Below are 20568 nucleotides of genomic sequence, written 5' to 3'. Positions count from 1 at the left end.
TAACATGAGACTGTGACTCTAACATGAGACTGTGACTCTAACATGAGACTGTGACTCTAACATGAGACTGTGACTCTAACACTAGACTGTGACTCTAACATGAGGCTGTGACTCTAACAAGAGGCTGTGACTCTAACATGAGACTGTGACTCTAACATGAGACATTGACTCTAACATGAGACTGTGACTCTAACATGAGACTGTGACTCTAACATGAGGCTGTGACTCTAACATGAGGCTGTGACTCTAACATGAGACTGTGACTCTAACATGAGGCTGTGACTCTAACATGAGACTGTGACTCTAACATGAGACTGTGACTAACATGAGACTGTGACTCCAACATGAGACTGTGACTCTAACATGAGACTGTGACTCTAACATGAGACTGTGACTCTAACACTAGACTGTGACTCTAACATGAGGCAGTGACTCTAACAAGAGGCTGTGACTCTAACATGAGACTGTGACTCTAACATGAGACATTGACTCTAACATGAGACTGTGACTCTAACATGAGACTGTGACTCTAACATGAGACTGTGACTCTAATATGAGGCTGTGACTCTAACATGAGACTGTGACTCTAACATGAGGCTGTGACTCTAACATGAGACATTGACTCTAACATGAGACTTTGACTCTAACATGAGACTGTGACTCTAATACTAGACTGTGACTCTAACATGAGGCAGTGACTCTAACAAGAGGCTGTGACTCTAACATGAGACTGTGACTCTAACATGAGACATTGACTCTAACATGAGACTGTGACTCTAACATGAGACTGTGACTCTAACATGAGACTGTGACTCTAATATGAGGCTGTGACTCTAACATGAGACTGTGACTCTAACATGAGGCTGTGACTCTAACATGAGACATTGACTCTAACATGAGACTGTGACTCTAACATGAGACTGTGACTCTAACACTAGACTGTGACTCTAACATGAGACTGTGACTCTAACATGAGACTGTGACTCTAACATGAGACTGTGACTCTAACATGAGGCTGTGACTCTAACATGAGACTGTGACTCTAACATGAGGCTGTGACTCTAACATGAGACTGTGACTCTAACATGAGACTGTGACTCTAATATGAGGCTGTGACTCTAACATGAGACTGTGACTCTAACATGAGGCTGTGACTCTAACATGAGACATTGACTCTAACATGAGACTGTGACTCTAACATGAGACTGTGACTCTAACACTAGACTGTGACTCTAACAAGAGGCTGTGACTCTAACATGAGGCTGTGACTCTAACATGAGACTGTGACTCTAACATGAGACTGTGACTAACATGAGACTGTGACTCTAACATGAGGCTGTGACTCTAACATGAGGCTGTGACTCTTACATGAGACTGTGACTCTAACATGAGGCTGTGATAACATGAGACTGTGACTCTAACATGAGACTGTGACTCTAACATGAGACTGTGACTCTAACATGAGGCTGTGACTCTAACATGAGGCTGTGACTCTAACATGAGGCTGTGACTCTAACATGAGACTGTGACTAACATGAGACTGTGACTCTAACATGAGGCTGTGACTCTAACATGAGACTGTGACTAACATGAGACTGTGACTCTAACATGAGACTGTGACTAACATGAGACTGTGACTCTAACATGAGACTGTGACTCTAACATGAGAGTGTTACTCTAACATGAGACTGTGACTAACATGAGACTGTGACTCTAACATGAGACTGTGACTCTAACATGAGACTGTGACTAACATGAGACTGTGACTCTAACATGAGACTGTGACTCTAACATGGGACTGTGACTCTAACATGAGACTGTGACTCTAACATGAGACTGTGACTCTAACACTAGACTGTGACTCTAACATGAGGCTGTGACTCTAACAAGAGGCTGTGACTCTAACATGAGACTGTGACTCTAACATGAGACTGTGACTCTAACATGAGACTGTGACTAACATGAGACTGTGACTCTAACATGAGACTGTGACTCTAACATGAGACTGTGACTCTAACACTAGACTGTGACTCTAACACGAGGCAGTGACTCTAACAAGAGGCTGTGACTCTAACATGAGACTTTGACTCTAACATGAGACATTGACTCTAACATGAGACTGTGACTCTAACATGAGACTGTGACTCTAACATGAGACTGTGACTCTAATATGAGGCTGTGACTCTAACATGAGACTGTGACTCTAACATGAGGCTGTGACTCTAACATGAGACATTGACTCTAACATGAGACTGTGACTCTAACATGAGACTGTGACTATAACACTAGACTGTGACTCTAACAAGAGGCTGTGACTCTAACATGAGGCTGTGACTCTAACATGAGACTGTGACTAACATGAGACTGTGACTAACATGAGACTGTGACTCTAACATGAGGCTGTGACTCTAACATGAGGCTGTGACTCTAACATGAGACTGTGACTCTTACATGAGACTGTGACTCTAACATGAGGCTGTGATAACATGAGACTGTGACTCTAACATGAGACTGTGACTCTAACATGAGACTGTGACTCTAACATGAGGCTGTGACTCTAACATGAGACTGTGACTCTAACATGAGGCTGTGACTCTAACATGAGGCTGTGACTCTAACATGAGACTGTGACTCTAACATGAGGCTGTGACTCTAACATGAGACTGTGACTAACATGAGACTGTGACTCTAACATGAGACTGTGACTCTAACATGAGGCTGTGACTCTAACATGAGACTGTGACTCTAACATGAGACTGTGACTCTAACATGAGGCTGTGACTCTAAACATGAGACTGAGTCTAACATGAGACTGTGACTAACATGAGACTGTGACTCTAACATGAGACTGTGACTCTAACATGAGACTGTGACTCTAACATGAGGCTGTGACTCTAACATGAGACTGTGACTCTAACATGAGGCTGTGACTCTAACATGAGACTGTGACTCTAACATGAGACTGTGACTCTAACATGAGACTGTGACTCTAACATGAGGCTGTGACTCTAACATGAGACTGTGACTCTAACATGAGACTGTGACTCTAACATGAGACTGTGACTCTAACATGAGACTGTGACTCTAACATGAGACTGTGACTCTAACATGAGGCTGTGACTCTAACATGAGGCTGTGACTCTAACATGAGACTGTGACTCTAACATGAGGCTGTGACTCTAACATGAGGCTGTGACTCTAACATGAGGTTGTGACTCTAACATGAGACTGTGACTCTAACATGAGACTGTGACTCTAACATGAGACTGTGACTAACATGAGACTGTGACTCTAACATGAGACTGTGACTCTAACACTAGACTGTGACTCTAACATGAGGCTGTGACTCTAACATGAGACTGTGACTCTAACATGAGACTGTGACTCTAACATGAGACTGTGACTCTAACATGAGACTGTGACTAACATGAGACTGTGACTCTAACATGAGACTGTGACTCTAACACTAGACTGTGACTCTAACACTAGACTGTGACTCTAACATGAGGCTGTGACTCTAACATGAGACTGTGACTCTAACATGAGACATTGACTCTAACATGAGACATTGACTCTAACATGAGACTGTGACTCTAACATGAGACTGTGACTCTAATATGAGGCTGTGACTCTAACATGAGACTGTGACTCTAACATGAGGCTGTGACTCTAACATGAGACATTGACTCTAACATGAGACTGTGATTCTAACATGAGACTGTGACTCTAACACTAGACTGTGACTCTAACAAGAGGCTGTGACTCTAACATGAGGCAGTGACTCTAACATGAGACTGTGACTCTAACATGAGACTGTGACTAACATGAGACTGTGACTCTAACATGAGACTGTGACTCTAACATGAGGCTGTGACTCTAACATGAGACTGTGACTCTTACATGAGACTGTGACTCTAACATGAGGCTGTGATAACATGAGACTGTGACTCTAACATGAGACTGTGACTCTAACATGAGACTGTGACTCTAACATGAGGCTGTGACTCTAACATGAGGCTGTGACTCTAACATGAGGCTGTGACTCTAACATGAGACTGTGACTAACATGAGACTGTGACTCTAACATGAGGCTGTGACTCTAACATGAGACTGTGACTAACATGAGACTGTGACTAACATGAGACTGTGACTCTAACATGAGACTGTGACTCTAACATGAGACTGTGACTCTAACATGAGACTGTGACTCTAACATGAGACTGTGACTCTAACATGAGGCTGTGACTCTAACATGAGACTGTGACTCTAACATGAGGCTGTGACTCTAACATGAGGCTGTGACTCTAACATGAGACTTTGACTCTTACATGAGACTGTGACTCTAACATGAGGCTGTGATAACATGAGACTGTGACTCTAACATGAGACTGTGACTCTAACATGAGACTGTGACTCTAACATGAGGCTGTGACTCTAACATGAGACTGTGACTCTAACATGAGGCTGTGACTCTAACATGAGGCTGTGACTCTAACATGAGACTGTGACTAACATGAGACTGTGACTCTAACATGAGGCTGTGACTCTAACATGAGACTGTGACTAACATGAGACTGTGACTAACATGAGACTGTGACTCTAACATGAGACTGTGACTCTAACATGAGACTGTGACTCTAACATGAGGCTGTGACTCTAACATGAGACTGTGACTCTAACATGAGACTGTGACTCTAACATGAGGCTGTGACTCTAAACATGAGACTGAGTCTAACATGAGACTGTGACTAACATGAGACTGTGACTCTAACATGAGACTGTGACTCTAACATGAGACTGTGACTCTAACATGAGGCTGTGACTCTAACATGAGACTGTGACTCTAACATGAGGCTGTGACTCTAACATGAGACTGTGACTCTAACATGAGGCTGTGACTCTAACATGAGACTGTGACTCTAACATGAGACTGTGACTCTAACATGAGACTGTGACTCTAACATGAGGCTGTGACTCTAACATGAGACTGTGACTCTAACATGAGACTGTGACTAACATGAGACTGTGACTCTAACATGAGACTGTGACTCTAACATGAGACTGTGACTCTAACATGAGGCTGTGACTCTAACATGAGGCTGTGACTCTAACATGAGACTGTGACTCTAACATGAGACTGTGACTCTAACATGAGGCTGTGACTCTAACATGAGGCTGTGACTCTAACATGAGGTTGTGACTCTAACATGAGACTGTGACTCTAACATGAGACTGTGACTCTAACATGAGACTGTGACTCTAACATGAGACTGTGACTCTAACATGAGGCTGTGACTCTAACATGAGGCTGTGACTCTAACATGAGGTTGTGACTCTAACATGAGACTGTGACTCTAACATGAGACTGTGACTCTAACATGAGACTGTGACTCTAACATGAGACTGTGACTCTAACATGAGACTGTCACTCTAACATGAGACTGTGACTCTAACACTAGACTGTGACTCTAACATGAGGCTGTGACTCTAACATGAGACTGTGACTCTAACTTGAGACTGTGACTCTAACACGAGACTGTGACTCTAACACGAGACTGTGACTCTAACACTAGACTGTGACTCTAACACGAGGCTGTGACTCTAACACGAGGCTGTGACTCTAACAAGAGGCTGTGACTCTAACATGAGACTGTGACTCTAACATGAGACATTGACTCTAACATGAGGCTGTGACTCTAACATGAGGCTGTGACTCTAACATGAGACTGTGACTCTAACATGAGGCTGTGACTCAAACATGAGGCTGTGACTCTAACATGAGACTGTGACTCTAACATGAGACTGTGACTCTAACATGAGACTGTGACTCTAACATGAGACTGTGACTCTAACATGAGACTGTGACTCTAACATGAGACTGTGACTCTAACATGAGACTGTGACTCTAACATGAGGCTGTGACTCTAACATGAGGCTGTGACTCTAACATGAGGCTGTGACTCTAACATGAGGTTGTGTCTCTAACATGAGACTGTGACTCTAACATGAGACTGTGACTCTAACATGAAACTGTGACTAACATGAGACTGTGACTCTAACATGAGACTGTGACTCTAACATGAGACTGTGACTCTAACATGGGACTGTGACTCTAACATGAGACTGTGACTCTAACACTAGACTGTGACTCTAACATGAGGCTGTGACTCTAACAAGAGGCTGTGACTCTAACATGAGACTGTGACTCTAACATGAGACTGTGACTCTAACATGAGACTGTGACTAACATGAGACTGTGACTCTAACATGAGACTGTGACTCTAACATGAGACTGTGACTCTAACATGAGACTGTGACTCTAACACTAGACTGTGACTCTAACATGAGGCTGTGACTCTAACAATAGGCTGTGACTCTAACATGAGACTGTGACTCTAACATGAGACATTGACTCTAACATGAGACTGTGACTCTAACATGAGACTGTGACTCTAACATGAGACTGTGACTCTAACATGAGGCTGTGACTCTAAATGAGACTGTGACTCTAACATGAGACTGTGACTCTAACATGAGACTGTGACTCTAACATGAGGCTGTGACTCTAACATGAGACTCTAACATGAGGCTGTGACTCTAACATGAGGCTGTGACTCTAACATGAGACTGTGACTCTAACATGAGACTGTGACTCTAACATGAGATTGTGACTCTAACATGAGGCTGTGACTCTAACATGAGACTGTGACTCTAACATGAGACTGTTACTAACATGAGACTGTGACTCTAACATGAGACTGTTACTAACATGAGACTGTGACTCTAACATGAGACTGTGACTCTAACATGAGACTGTGACTCTAACATGAGACTGTGACTCTAACACTAGACTGTGACTCTAACATGAGGCTGTGACTCTAACAAGCGGCTGTGACTCTAACATGAGACTGTGACTCTAACATGAGACATTGAATCTAACATGAGACTGTGACTCTAACATGAGACTGTGACTCTAACATGAGGCTGTGACTCTAACATGAGGCTGTGACTCTAACATGAGACTGTGACTCTAACATGAGACTGTGACTCTAACATGAGACTGTGACTAACATGAGGCTGTGACTCTAACATGAGACTGTGACTCTAACATGAGACTGTGACTCTAACATGAGGCTGTGACTCTAACATGAGGCTGTGACTCTAACATGAGATTGTGACTCTAACATGAGACTGTGACTCTAACATGAGACTGTGACTCTAACATGAGACTGTGACTCTAACATGAGACTGTGACTCTAACATGGGACTGTGACTCTAACATGAGACTGTGACTAACATGAGACTGTGACTCTAACACTAGACTGTGACTCTAACATGAGGCTGTGACTCTAACAAGAGGCTGTGACTCTAACATGAGACTGTGACTCTAACATGAGACTGTGACTCTAACATGAGACTGTGACTCTAACATGAGACTGTGACTCTAACATGAGACTGTGACTCTAACATGAGGCTGTGACTCTAACATGAGGCTGTGACTCTAACATGAGACTGTGACTCTAACATGAGGCTGTGACTCTAACATGAGGCTATGACTCTAACATGAGGTTGTGACTCTAACATGAGACTGTGACTCTAACATGAGACTGTGACTCTAACATGAGACTGTGACTAACATGAGACTGTGACTCTAACATGAGACTGTGACTCTAACACTAGACTGTGACTCTAACATGAGGCTGTGACTCTAACATGAGACTGTGACTCTAACATGAGACTGTGACTCTAACATGAGACTGTGACTAACATGAGACTGTGACTCTAACATGAGACTGTGACTCTAACACTAGACTGTGACTCTAACACTAGACTGTGACTCTAACATGAGGCTGTGACTCTAACATGAGACTGTGACTCTAACATGAGACAATGACTCTAACATGAGACATTGACTCTAACATGAGACTGTGACTCTAACATGAGACTGTGACTCTAACATGAGACTGTGACTCTAATATGAGGCTGTGACTCTAACATGAGACTGTGACTCTAACATGAGGCTGTGACTCTAACATGAGACATTGACTCTAACATGAGACTGTGATTCTAACATGAGACTGTGACTCTAACACTAGACTGTGACTCTAACAAGAGGCTGTGACTCTAACATGAGGCAGTGACTCTAACATGAGACTGTGACTCTAACATGAGACTGTGACTAACATGAGACTGTGACTCTAACATGAGACTGTGACTCTAACATGAGGCTGTGACTCTAACATGAGACTGTGACTCTTACATGAGACTGTGACTCTAACATGAGGCTGTGATAACATGAGACTGTGACTCTAACATGAGACTGTGACTCTAACATGAGACTGTGACTCTAACATGAGGCTGTGACTCTAACATGAGGCTGTGACTCTAACATGAGGCTGTGACTCTAACATGAGGCTGTGACTCTAACATGAGACTGTGACTAACATGAGACTGTGACTAACATGAGACTGTGACTCTAACATGAGACTGTGACTCTAACATGAGACTGTGACTCTAACATGAGGCTGTGACTCTAACATGAGGCTATGACTCTAACATGAGGTTGTGACTCTAACATGAGACTGTGACTCTAACATGAGACTGTGACTCTAACATGAGACTGTGACTAACATGAGACTGTGACTCTAACATGAGACTGTGACTCTAACACTAGACTGTGACTCTAACATGAGGCTGTGACTCTAACATGAGACTGTGACTCTAACATGAGACTGTGACTCTAACATGAGACTGTGACTAACATGAGACTGTGACTCTAACATGAGACTGTGACTCTAACACTAGACTGTGACTCTAACACTAGACTGTGACTCTAACATGAGGCTGTGACTCTAACATGAGACTGTGACTCTAACATGAGACAATGACTCTAACATGAGACATTGACTCTAACATGAGACTGTGACTCTAACATGAGACTGTGACTCTAACATGAGACTGTGACTCTAATATGAGGCTGTGACTCTAACATGAGACTGTGACTCTAACATGAGGCTGTGACTCTAACATGAGACATTGACTCTAACATGAGACTGTGATTCTAACATGAGACTGTGACTCTAACACTAGACTGTGACTCTAACAAGAGGCTGTGACTCTAACATGAGGCAGTGACTCTAACATGAGACTGTGACTCTAACATGAGACTGTGACTAACATGAGACTGTGACTCTAACATGAGACTGTGACTCTAACATGAGACTGTGACTCTTACATGAGACTGTGACTCTAACATGAGGCTGTGATAACATGAGACTGTGACTCTAACATGAGACTGTGACTCTAACATGAGACTGTGACTCTAACATGAGGCTGTGACTCTAACATGAGGCTGTGACTCTAACATGAGGCTGTGATAACATGAGACTGTGACTCTAACATGAGACTGTGACTCTAACATGAGACTGTGACTCTAACATGAGGCTGTGACTCTAACATGAGGCTGTGACTCTAACATGAGGCTGTGACTCTAACATGAGACTGTGACTAACATGAGACTGTGACTCTAACATGAGGCTGTGACTCTAACATGAGACTGTGACTAACATGAGACTGTGACTAACATGAGACTGTGACTCTAACATGAGACTGTGACTCTAACATGAGACTGTGACTCTAACATGAGACTGTGACTCTAACATGAGACTGTGACTCTAACATGAGGCTGTGACTCTAACATGAGACTGTGACTCTAACATGAGGCTGTGACTCTAACATGAGGCTGTGACTCTAACATGAGACTTTGACTCTTACATGAGACTGTGACTCTAACATGAGGCTGTGATAACATGAGACTGTGACTCTAACATGAGACTGTGACTCTAACATGAGACTGTGACTCTAACATGAGGCTGTGACTCTAACATGAGACTGTGACTCTAACATGAGGCTGTGACTCTAACATGAGGCTGTGACTCTAACATGAGACTGTGACTAACATGAGACTGTGACTCTAACATGAGGCTGTGACTCCAACATGAGACTGTGACTAACATGAGACTGTGACTAACATGAGACTGTGACTCTAACATGAGACTGTGACTCTAACATGAGACTGTGACTCTAACATGAGACTGTGACTCTAACATGAGGCTGTGACTCTAACATGAGACTGTGACTCTAACATGAGACTGTGACTCTAACATGAGGCTGTGACTCTAAACATGAGACTGAGTCTAACATGAGACTGTGACTAACATGAGACTGTGACTCTAACATGAGACTGTGACTCTAACATGAGACTGTGACTCTAACATGAGGCTGTGACTCTAACATGAGACTGTGACTCTAACATGAGGCTGTGACTCTAACATGAGGCTGTGACTCTAACATGAGACTGTGACTCTAACATGAGACTGTGACTCTAACATGAGACTGTGACTCTAACATGAGGCTGTGACTCTAACATGAGACTGTGACTCTAACATGAGACTGTGACTAACATGAGACTTTGACTCTAACATGAGACTGTGACTCTAACATGAGACTGTGACTCTAACATGAGGCTGTGACTCTAACATGAGGCTGTGACTCTAACATGAGACTGTGACTCTAACATGAGACTGTGACTCTAACATGAGGCTGTGACTCTAACATGAGGCTGTGACTCTAACATGAGGTTGTGACTCTAACATGAGACTGTGACTCTAACATGAGACTGTGACTCTAACATGAGACTGTGACTCTAACATGAGACTGTGACTCTAACATGAGGCTGTGACTCTAACATGAGGTTGTGACTCTAACATGAGACTGTGACTCTAACATGAGACTGTGACTCTAACATGAGACTGTGACTAACATGAGACTGTGACTCTAACATGAGACTGTGATTCTAACATGAGACTGTGACTCTAACACTAGACTGTGACTCTAACATGAGGCTGTGACTCTAACATGAGACTGTGACTCTAACTTGAGACTGTGACTCTAACATGAGACTGTGACTCTAACATGAGACTGTGACTCTAACACTAGACTGTGACTCTAACACGAGGCTGTGACTCTAACAAGAGGCTGTGACTCTAACATGAGACTGTGACTCTAACATGAGACATTGACTCTAACATGAGGCTGTGACTCTAACATGAGGCTGTGACTCTAACATGAGACTGTGACTCTAACATGAGGCTGTGACTCAAACATGAGGCTGTGACTCTAACATGAGACTGTGACTCTAACATGAGACTGTGACTCTAACATGAGGCTGTGACTCTAACATGAGACTGTGACTCTAACATGAGACTGTGACTCTAACATGAGACTGTGACTCTAACATGAGACTGTGACTCTAACATGAGACTGTGACTCTAACATGAGACTGTGACTCTAACATGAGGCTGTGACTCTAACATGAGGCTGTGACTCTAACATGAGGCTGTGACTCTAACATGAGGTTGTGTCTCTAACATGAGACTGTGACTCTAACATGAGACTGTGACTCTAACATGAAACTGTGACTAACATGAGACTGTGACTCTAACATGAGACTGTGACTCTAACATGAGACTGTGACTCTAACATGGGACTGTGACTCTAACATGAGACTGTGACTCTAACACTAGACTGTGACTCTAACATGAGGCTGTGACTCTAACAAGAGGCTGTGACTCTAACATGAGACTGTGACTCTAACATGAGACTGTGACTCTAACATGAGACTGTGACTAACATGAGACTGTGACTCTAACATGAGACTGTGACTCTAACATGAGACTGTGACTCTAACATGAGACTGTGACTCTAACACTAGACTGTGACTCTAACATGAGGCTGTGACTCTAACAATAGGCTGTGACTCTAACATGAGACTGTGACTCTAACATGAGACATTGACTCTAACATGAGACTGTGACTCTAACATGAGACTGTGACTCTAACATGAGACTGTGACTCTAACATGAGGCTGTGACTCTAAATGAGACTGTGACTCTAACATGAGACTGTGACTCTAACATGAGACTGTGACTCTAACATGAGGCTGTGACTCTAACATGAGACTCTAACATGAGGCTGTGACTCTAACATGAGGCTGTGACTCTAACATGAGACTGTGACTCTAACATGAGACTGTGACTCTAACATGAGACTGTGACTCTAACATGAGGCTGTGACTCTAACATGAGACTGTGACTCTAACATGAGACTGTTACTAACATGAGACTGTGACTAACATGAGACTGTTACTAACATGAGACTGTGACTCTAACATGAGACTGTGACTCTAACATGAGACTGTGACTCTAACATGAGACTGTGACTCTAACATGAGACTGTGACTCTAACATGAGGCTGTGACTCTAACATGAGACTGTGACTCTAACATGAGACTGTGACTAACATGAGACTTTGACTCTAACATGAGACTGTGACTCTAACATGAGACTGTGACTCTAACATGAGGCTGTGACTCTAACATGAGGCTGTGACTCTAACATGAGACTGTGACTCTAACATGAGACTGTGACTCTAACATGAGGCTGTGACTCTAACATGAGGCTGTGACTCTAACATGAGGTTGTGACTCTAACATGAGACTGTGACTCTAACATGAGACTGTGACTCTAACATGAGACTGTGACTCTAACATGAGACTGTGACTCTAACATGAGGCTGTGACTCTAACATGAGGTTGTGACTCTAACATGAGACTGTGACTCTAACATGAGACTGTGACTCTAACATGAGACTGTGACTAACATGAGACTGTGACTCTAACATGAGACTGTGATTCTAACATGAGACTGTGACTCTAACACTAGACTGTGACTCTAACATGAGGCTGTGACTCTAACATGAGACTGTGACTCTAACTTGAGACTGTGACTCTAACATGAGACTGTGACTCTAACATGAGACTGTGACTCTAACACTAGACTGTGACTCTAACACGAGGCTGTGACTCTAACAAGAGGCTGTGACTCTAACATGAGACTGTGACTCTAACATGAGACATTGACTCTAACATGAGGCTGTGACTCTAACATGAGGCTGTGACTCTAACATGAGACTGTGACTCTAACATGAGGCTGTGACTCAAACATGAGGCTGTGACTCTAACATGAGACTGTGACTCTAACATGAGACTGTGACTCTAACATGAGGCTGTGACTCTAACATGAGACTGTGACTCTAACATGAGACTGTGACTCTAACATGAGACTGTGACTCTAACATGAGACTGTGACTCTAACATGAGACTGTGACTCTAACATGAGACTGTGACTCTAACATGAGGCTGTGACTCTAACATGAGGCTGTGACTCTAACATGAGGCTGTGACTCTAACATGAGGTTGTGTCTCTAACATGAGACTGTGACTCTAACATGAGACTGTGACTCTAACATGAAACTGTGACTAACATGAGACTGTGACTCTAACATGAGACTGTGACTCTAACATGAGACTGTGACTCTAACATGGGACTGTGACTCTAACATGAGACTGTGACTCTAACACTAGACTGTGACTCTAACATGAGGCTGTGACTCTAACAAGAGGCTGTGACTCTAACATGAGACTGTGACTCTAACATGAGACTGTGACTCTAACATGAGACTGTGACTAACATGAGACTGTGACTCTAACATGAGACTGTGACTCTAACATGAGACTGTGACTCTAACATGAGACTGTGACTCTAACACTAGACTGTGACTCTAACATGAGGCTGTGACTCTAACAATAGGCTGTGACTCTAACATGAGACTGTGACTCTAACATGAGACATTGACTCTAACATGAGACTGTGACTCTAACATGAGACTGTGACTCTAACATGAGACTGTGACTCTAACATGAGGCTGTGACTCTAAATGAGACTGTGACTCTAACATGAGACTGTGACTCTAACATGAGACTGTGACTCTAACATGAGGCTGTGACTCTAACATGAGACTCTAACATGAGGCTGTGACTCTAACATGAGGCTGTGACTCTAACATGAGACTGTGACTCTAACATGAGACTGTGACTCTAACATGAGACTGTGACTCTAACATGAGGCTGTGACTCTAACATGAGACTGTGACTCTAACATGAGACTGTTACTAACATGAGACTGTGACTCTAACATGAGACTGTTACTAACATGAGACTGTGACTCTAACATGAGACTGTGACTCTAACATGAGACTGTGACTCTAACATGAGACTGTGACTCTAACACTAGACTGTGACTCTAACATGAGGCTGTGACTCTAACAAGCGGCTGTGACTCTAACATGAGACTGTGACTCTAACATGAGACATTGAATCTAACATGAGACTGTGACTCTAACATGAGACTGTGACTCTAACATGAGGCTGTGACTCTAACATGAGGCTGTGACTCTAACATGAGACTGTGACTCTAACATGAGACTGTGACTCTAACATGAGACTGTGACTAACATGAGGCTGTGACTCTAACATGAGACTGTGACTCTAACATGAGACTGTGACTCTAACATGAGGCTGTGACTCTAACATGAGGCTGTGACTCTAACATGAGATTGTGACTCTAACATGAGACTGTGACTCTAACATGAGACTGTGACTCTAACATGAGACTGTGACTAACATGAGACTGTGACTCTAACATGAGACTGTGACTCTAACATGGGACTGTGACTCTAACATGAGACTGTGACTCTAACATGAGACTGTGACTCTAACACTAGACTGTGACTCTAACATGAGGCTGTGACTCTAACAAGAGGCTGTGACTCTAACATGAGACTGTGACTCTAACATGAGACTGTGACTCTAACATGAGACTGTGACTCTAACATGAGACTGTGACTCTAACACTAGACTGTGACTCTAACATGAGGCTGTGACTCTAACAAGAGGCTGTGACTCTAACATGAGACTGTGACTCTAACATGAGACATTGACTCTAACATGAGACTGTGACTCTAACATGAGACTGTGACTCTAACATGAGACTGTGACTCTAACATGAGGCTGTGACTCTAACATGAGGCTGTGACTCTAACATGAGACTGTGACTCTAACATGAGACTGTGACTCTAACAAGAGGCTGTGACGCTAACATGAGACTGTGACTCTAACATGAGACTGTGACTAACATGAGACTGTGACTCTAACATGAGACTGTGACTCTAACATGAGACTGTGACTCTAACATGAGACTGTGACTCTAACATGAGGCTGTGACTCTAACAAGAGGCTGTGACTCTAACATGAGACTGTGACTCTAACATGAGACTGTGACTCTAACATGAGGCTGTGACTCTAAATGAGACTGTGACTCTAACATGAGACTGTGACTCTAACATGAGGCTGTGACTCTAAATGAGACTGTGACTCTAAATGAGACTGTGACTCTAACATGAGGCTGTGACTCTAACATGAGGCTGTGACTCTAACATGAGACTGTGACTCTAACATGAGACTGTGACTCTAACATGAGGCTGTGACTCTAACATGAGACTGTGACTCTAACATGAGGCTGTGACTCTAACATGAGGCTGTGACTCTAACATGAGACTGTGTTGCTGTACTTACCTCCCACATAGAGCTGGAGGGCGTGGCTCTGAGAGGAGAAGGCGTGGTCGAACACCTGCAGGAGGTAAACACAGGTGTAGTTTCCTTTGTGGGCGGGGCCAGTGTCAGAGAACAGGAAGTGTGCAGAGTGATTGACAGCGGGCAGGGTGTGGTTCTGAGTGAGGTTCACAGTGGGAGAGAGGAGCTGGAAGGAGCCTCCTGGGAATTGTGGCTCCACAGAGCATTTGACCCTGAACTTTGACCCCGGCATCACCCGGACCCCCTGTGGCAGGGCCTCGGAGGCCCCGTCTAACACAGACAGGGAGATGATTGGACGATTCAGTAAGTCTGTGGAGAGAGAGGATGAAGAGGTTTAATTCTTGACCCGATTGAGGCCCGAGTCCAGGGTCAGAGGTCACATTCTGGGTGCAGTGTTCTCTTTTCCTGTCGACACAAATGTTTCACTCCAAAGTAAATAAAGGGTCAAATGTGTGAGGTGAGGGCAGAAGGAGCGAGAGAGGAAGAACGTGAGGCTCACTAAAGGTTCATTTCTCTGGGTCAATGATCAGATGAAGTGAAACATGTGGAGCCCAGTTCAGACTTTGGAGGAACAAATGCTATTTTAGTCTTAAAAACACTGATTAAAAGTCTCTATTGTTTATGTGAAGGAAATTAATTAAGAAAGGATTTTTAATTTCTTTGTAATAAAACAACATCAAATAAAATACCTGAACTCATGTGTTTGGAAGGATTATTGTGATTATTATGATTGTTTACGTCTTATCGCCGAGTTTAAGAGAAAAACTAAAAATGTATCAGACTTTTACTTTTACCTGAACAAACCACGTCCAGACCCCTAGAAGAAGAAGAAGAAGAAGAAGAAGAGTGTGTGACACACTCTGTCACTGTAGACTTCTTCACACAGTCAGAGCTGATGATCCACACACGACTCTCTGGAAAACCACCTCTTTCTTCTCCAGAAACAGCAGAGCCACAGTCCAGCTCTCGACACACAGCAGCTGTGGCCCCCAGGTCCCAGCCGACCCAGAGGTCATAGTTCGCCCCTCGTCTCCACTCTCCTCTGTGTTTCACCTCCACAGGCCCAGCACAGCGACTGGCTCCTCCCACCAGCCTGAGCGGCTCTGAACAGACGAGAGACAGAGTGAGCCCCGCCCCTTTTACCTGATTTGCTGAAGCCCCGCCCTTTTACCCGAGCAACTGAAGCCCCACCCCTTTACCTGATTTGCTGAAGCCCCGTCCCTTTAGCTTATTTGCTGAAGCCCCGCCCCTATACCTGAGCAGCTGAAGCCCCGCCTCTTTACCTGATTTGCTGGAGCCCCGCCCTTTTACCTGAGCAACTGAAGCCCCGCCCCTTTACCTGCCCGCCCCTTTACCTGATTTTCTGAAGCCCCGCCCCTTTAGCTTATTTGCTGAAGCCCCGCCCTTTTACCCGAGCAACTGAAGCCCCACCCCTTTACCTGATTTGCTGAAACCCCGCCCCTTTAGCTTATTTGCTGAAGCCCCGCCCCTCTACCTGAGCAGCCGAAGTCCCGCCCCTCTACCTGAGCAGCCGAAGTCCCGCCCCTCTACCTGAGCAGCCGAAGCCCCGCCCCTTTAACTGAGCAGCTGAAATCCCGCCCCTTTACCTGATTTGCTGAAGCCCCGCCCCTTTACCTGAGCCCCTTTACCTGATTTGCTGAAGCCCCGCCCTTTTTCCTGAGCAGCCGAAGCCCCACCCCTCTACCTGAGCAGCTGAAGCCCCGCCCCTTTACCTGAGCTGCTGAAATCCCGCGCCTTTACCTGACCTGCTGAAGCCCCGCCCCTTAACCTGAGCAGCTGAAGTCTCGCCCCTTTACCTTAGCAGCCGAAGCCCCGCCCCTTTACCTGAGCAGGTGAGGTTGACAGCGGCTCCAGAGGAGCAGTTCCATGAGCCGGAGCGGGGACAGTCCCTCAGAGCAGACTCATGGCCCTCACAGTAGAACGTCTGCACTCCCAGAGGAGAGACCGCCCCCTGGAGGATGGAAGGAGCCCCACAGCCCAGCTCCCTGCACAGCACCTCTGCACCCAGAAGGTCCAGGGCCTCTTCACAGAGCCAGGTCCAGGACTGATCCCAGATCTGCACTGATCCTGAGCACAGGCCGGACCCCGAGACCAGCCGTACCGAGTCTGTGGACACATGTGACATCACCGCTCTGAGCCAATAGGACACACACATGTGACATCACCGCTCTGAGCCAATAGGACACACACATGTGTGACATCACCGCTCTGAGCCAATAGGACACACACATGTGTGACATCACCGCTCTGAGCCAATAGGACACACACATGTGTGACATCACCGCTCTGGGCCAATAGGACACACACACATGTGACATCACCGCTCTGGGCCAATAGGACACACACATGTGTGACATCACCGCTCTGGGCCAATAGGACACACACATGTGTGACATGGAGGAGTGTGAGTGACAGAAGGTGGATGAAGCCCAGAGGGGAAAGAAGAGGAGCTGAGACCAGAGAAAGTCAGATGCCCTGAAAGAGACAAAGAAAGGACAGAGAGATCATGTGGGTCAGTCGTCTGAGGACGAGCTCTTCTGGTCCAGAGACATCTGCAGGTAGAACACTAAAGCTGTGAACACATGAAGCTCTTTCACTTTATTCTGACAATAGAACTCTGGTTACTTAAAGTAACTCTGGTTCTATGAGGACTCGGGCGGGGCTGGATGTTTTGGGCCTGATCTAAACTCTAATTGGACGTTCCACAGAAATCTTTTACAGCTGACGTTCCTCTGGAGAAACATGAGCTAAAACATGATTAAAGTGAAACATGGACAGATTCTCCAGACACTGGGACAGATGGGACAGAGACAGAGGGACATGTGCCTGGAGGACATTTTATTTTCAGATATTTCACTAATTTGTCTGCATTTATAATATAAAAGTACAAAATCATCCTCAGAGACAAAGATGTGAGAGTGAAGAGGAGGATGTAACATCAGAGCTGAACACAGCTCCAGACCCGGCGTGAGGGACACGAGTCTGTCCTCCTGACACTGAGGTGGTCCCAGCATGTGGATATTTAGAGCGCTAATGCTAAGCTTTAGCATCAAACTGTTCATCATCTGTTATATTGAGCCAATAATACTTCCATAATGACTCCTCCCACAGAGAGGAGGAGTCTGTGAGGAACATCTGAGAGATTCAACCTGAGGATTTAAGACCAAACTTTTACTTTTACCTGAACAAACCACGTCCAGACCCCAGAAGAAGAAGAGTGTGTGACACACTCTGTCACTGTAGACTTCTTCACACAGTCAGGGCTGATGATCCACACACGACTCTCTGGAAAACCACCTCTGATTCCTCCAGAAACAGCAGAGCACAGTCCAGCTCTCGACACACAGCAGCTGTGGCCCCCAGGTCCCAGAGGTCCCAGAGGTCATAGTTCGCCCCTCGTCTCCACTCTCCTCTGTGTTTCACCTCCACAGGCCCAGCACAGCGACTGGCCCCTCCCACCAGCCTGAGCGACTCTGAACAGACAAGAGACGGCGTTAGCCCCGCCCCTTTACTTGAGCATCTGGAGCCCGCCCCTTTACCTGATTAGCTGAAGCCCCGCCCTTTTACCCGAGCAGCTGAAGCCCCGCCCACTCTGATGGTCTCATTGGATTCAGTGGAAAGATGTGATAAAAGTCTGATCGTTGTGTCAGTGAAATGAGGAGATTTGCTGTTTGTTGGTGGCAAACGGCTGATAAATAAATGATTGAAGAGACTTTTGGAAGTGCTGCGGTGGTGGAGTGGTTGAGGTGACAGCACATGTGTTAAATAAAGCCTTCCATCTAAAGTGAAGATACTACAATGAGGTGTTTTGCTTCTAACTTTGAGGTTTAAAAAGCTGAATTGTGTCTTGAATGTGATCCGTGTGTGATATAAATCAAAGTCCTTTGTCCCAGCGCCTCATTCTGACCCGAGTTGTGTTCAAGGCCGTTTTCCCCGAGTCGGATGTGGGATCTACAGAGTCTCCGAGGTCACGTGAACGCAGCATCTCTGAGTGTGTGACAGTGGCAGAGTGGTTATCCTCAGTGTGAGTGTCTTTACCTGCTGCGTTGTTGTTTTCAGACAGGACCCCTGCACCAAGAAAAGTCATGTCACATGTGGCGGTCGCATGACACAAAATGGCTGCTGTTTCCGTCAGTGACGCACACATTTGATCAGTTTGATGGAAACAGGAAGCTCACTATCGCTCTGATCACACTCTGAGGTTTGACACACGCTTATTCACATTCTCACCTTCTTAAAGGAATTATGGAGGATTTTTTGTAATGTAAATGTAAATGTGTAACATTTACGTTTTTATATTTATCACAGACGTTGTTGCTGTTGGAGACGTGTCATTTATAACTTTCTTTCATAGGTTTTATAATAACAAAAGTATATTTTTATCAATAGAAGTTTAGCGATACTTAATTCTTAACGTTAGCTTTATCCAGGTGATAAACTAATACAACACTCCTCTTTAGTGTGTGTGTTGTCATGGTAACGGAGCACAGAGTTTGACACATCACATGTCTCAGGAGCTCATTCTGATGCTTTTGGACGTGTCTTTTGTCTCAGACGTCTGTAGATGCAGTTTGAAGACGTAAACACGGAAAACACGGCGTGTGGCACTTCCGGATGCGGCGCACATGTCTCTGTCTCTAGTGTAAAAAGAGTAGCTGCATGGTGTAACTACTACGTTCAAAAGGAGCTTTCTGGAGCCTCCTTCAGTCGCTATTTTCCTCTGGCAAAAGCCTTTTAAACAGCCCCACGGGAACGAAGAAAAGTGACACAGTTATACATCTATATCTATTTATAGATATATATATGGATACATATTATTATTATTTTACACATTTACACTCATAAGAATATAAGATTATAAAAGTAAATCATATCGTTTTTAGACACAAAAAAATGGAGGTAGTTGGCAGATTGACAGGGGGCGGCGCCCAGCGCCCTTAATGGACCTGCCGCTGCTGCATAACGGGACGGGACAAAATGAAGACAGAGAAAGACGG

The 20568-nt window shown here is 44.7% G+C and overlaps 1 protein-coding gene across 1 annotated transcript in view; it reads right to left on the bottom strand.

Annotated features, from left to right (window-relative positions):
- LOC140367189 (T-cell differentiation antigen CD6-like) overlaps nucleotides 1-17793 on the bottom strand; it is a 47811-nt gene extending 30018 nt beyond the window's left edge. The window contains exons 1-3 of the mRNA XM_072453544.1: nucleotides 17396-17793; nucleotides 16345-16653; nucleotides 15533-15859 (exon numbers count right to left, since the gene is read on the bottom strand). Coding sequence (XP_072309645.1) covers nucleotides 15533-15859; nucleotides 16345-16653; nucleotides 17396-17726 — 967 coding nt within the window. The 5' untranslated portion in view covers nucleotides 17727-17793. The remainder of the gene's footprint in view (nucleotides 1-15532; nucleotides 15860-16344; nucleotides 16654-17395) is intronic.
- Nucleotides 17794-20568: the final 2775 nt, after the last annotated feature.

Source organism: Eucyclogobius newberryi, unplaced genomic scaffold, assembly GCF_026437365.1.
Source record: "Eucyclogobius newberryi isolate DKJ021-1_F unplaced genomic scaffold, fEucNew1.0.hap1 SCAF_2, whole genome shotgun sequence".
In the NCBI taxonomy this organism is placed as follows: domain Eukaryota; kingdom Metazoa; phylum Chordata; class Actinopteri; order Gobiiformes; family Gobiidae; genus Eucyclogobius; species Eucyclogobius newberryi.
This window is presented reverse-complemented; position numbering and strand designations above follow the sequence as displayed.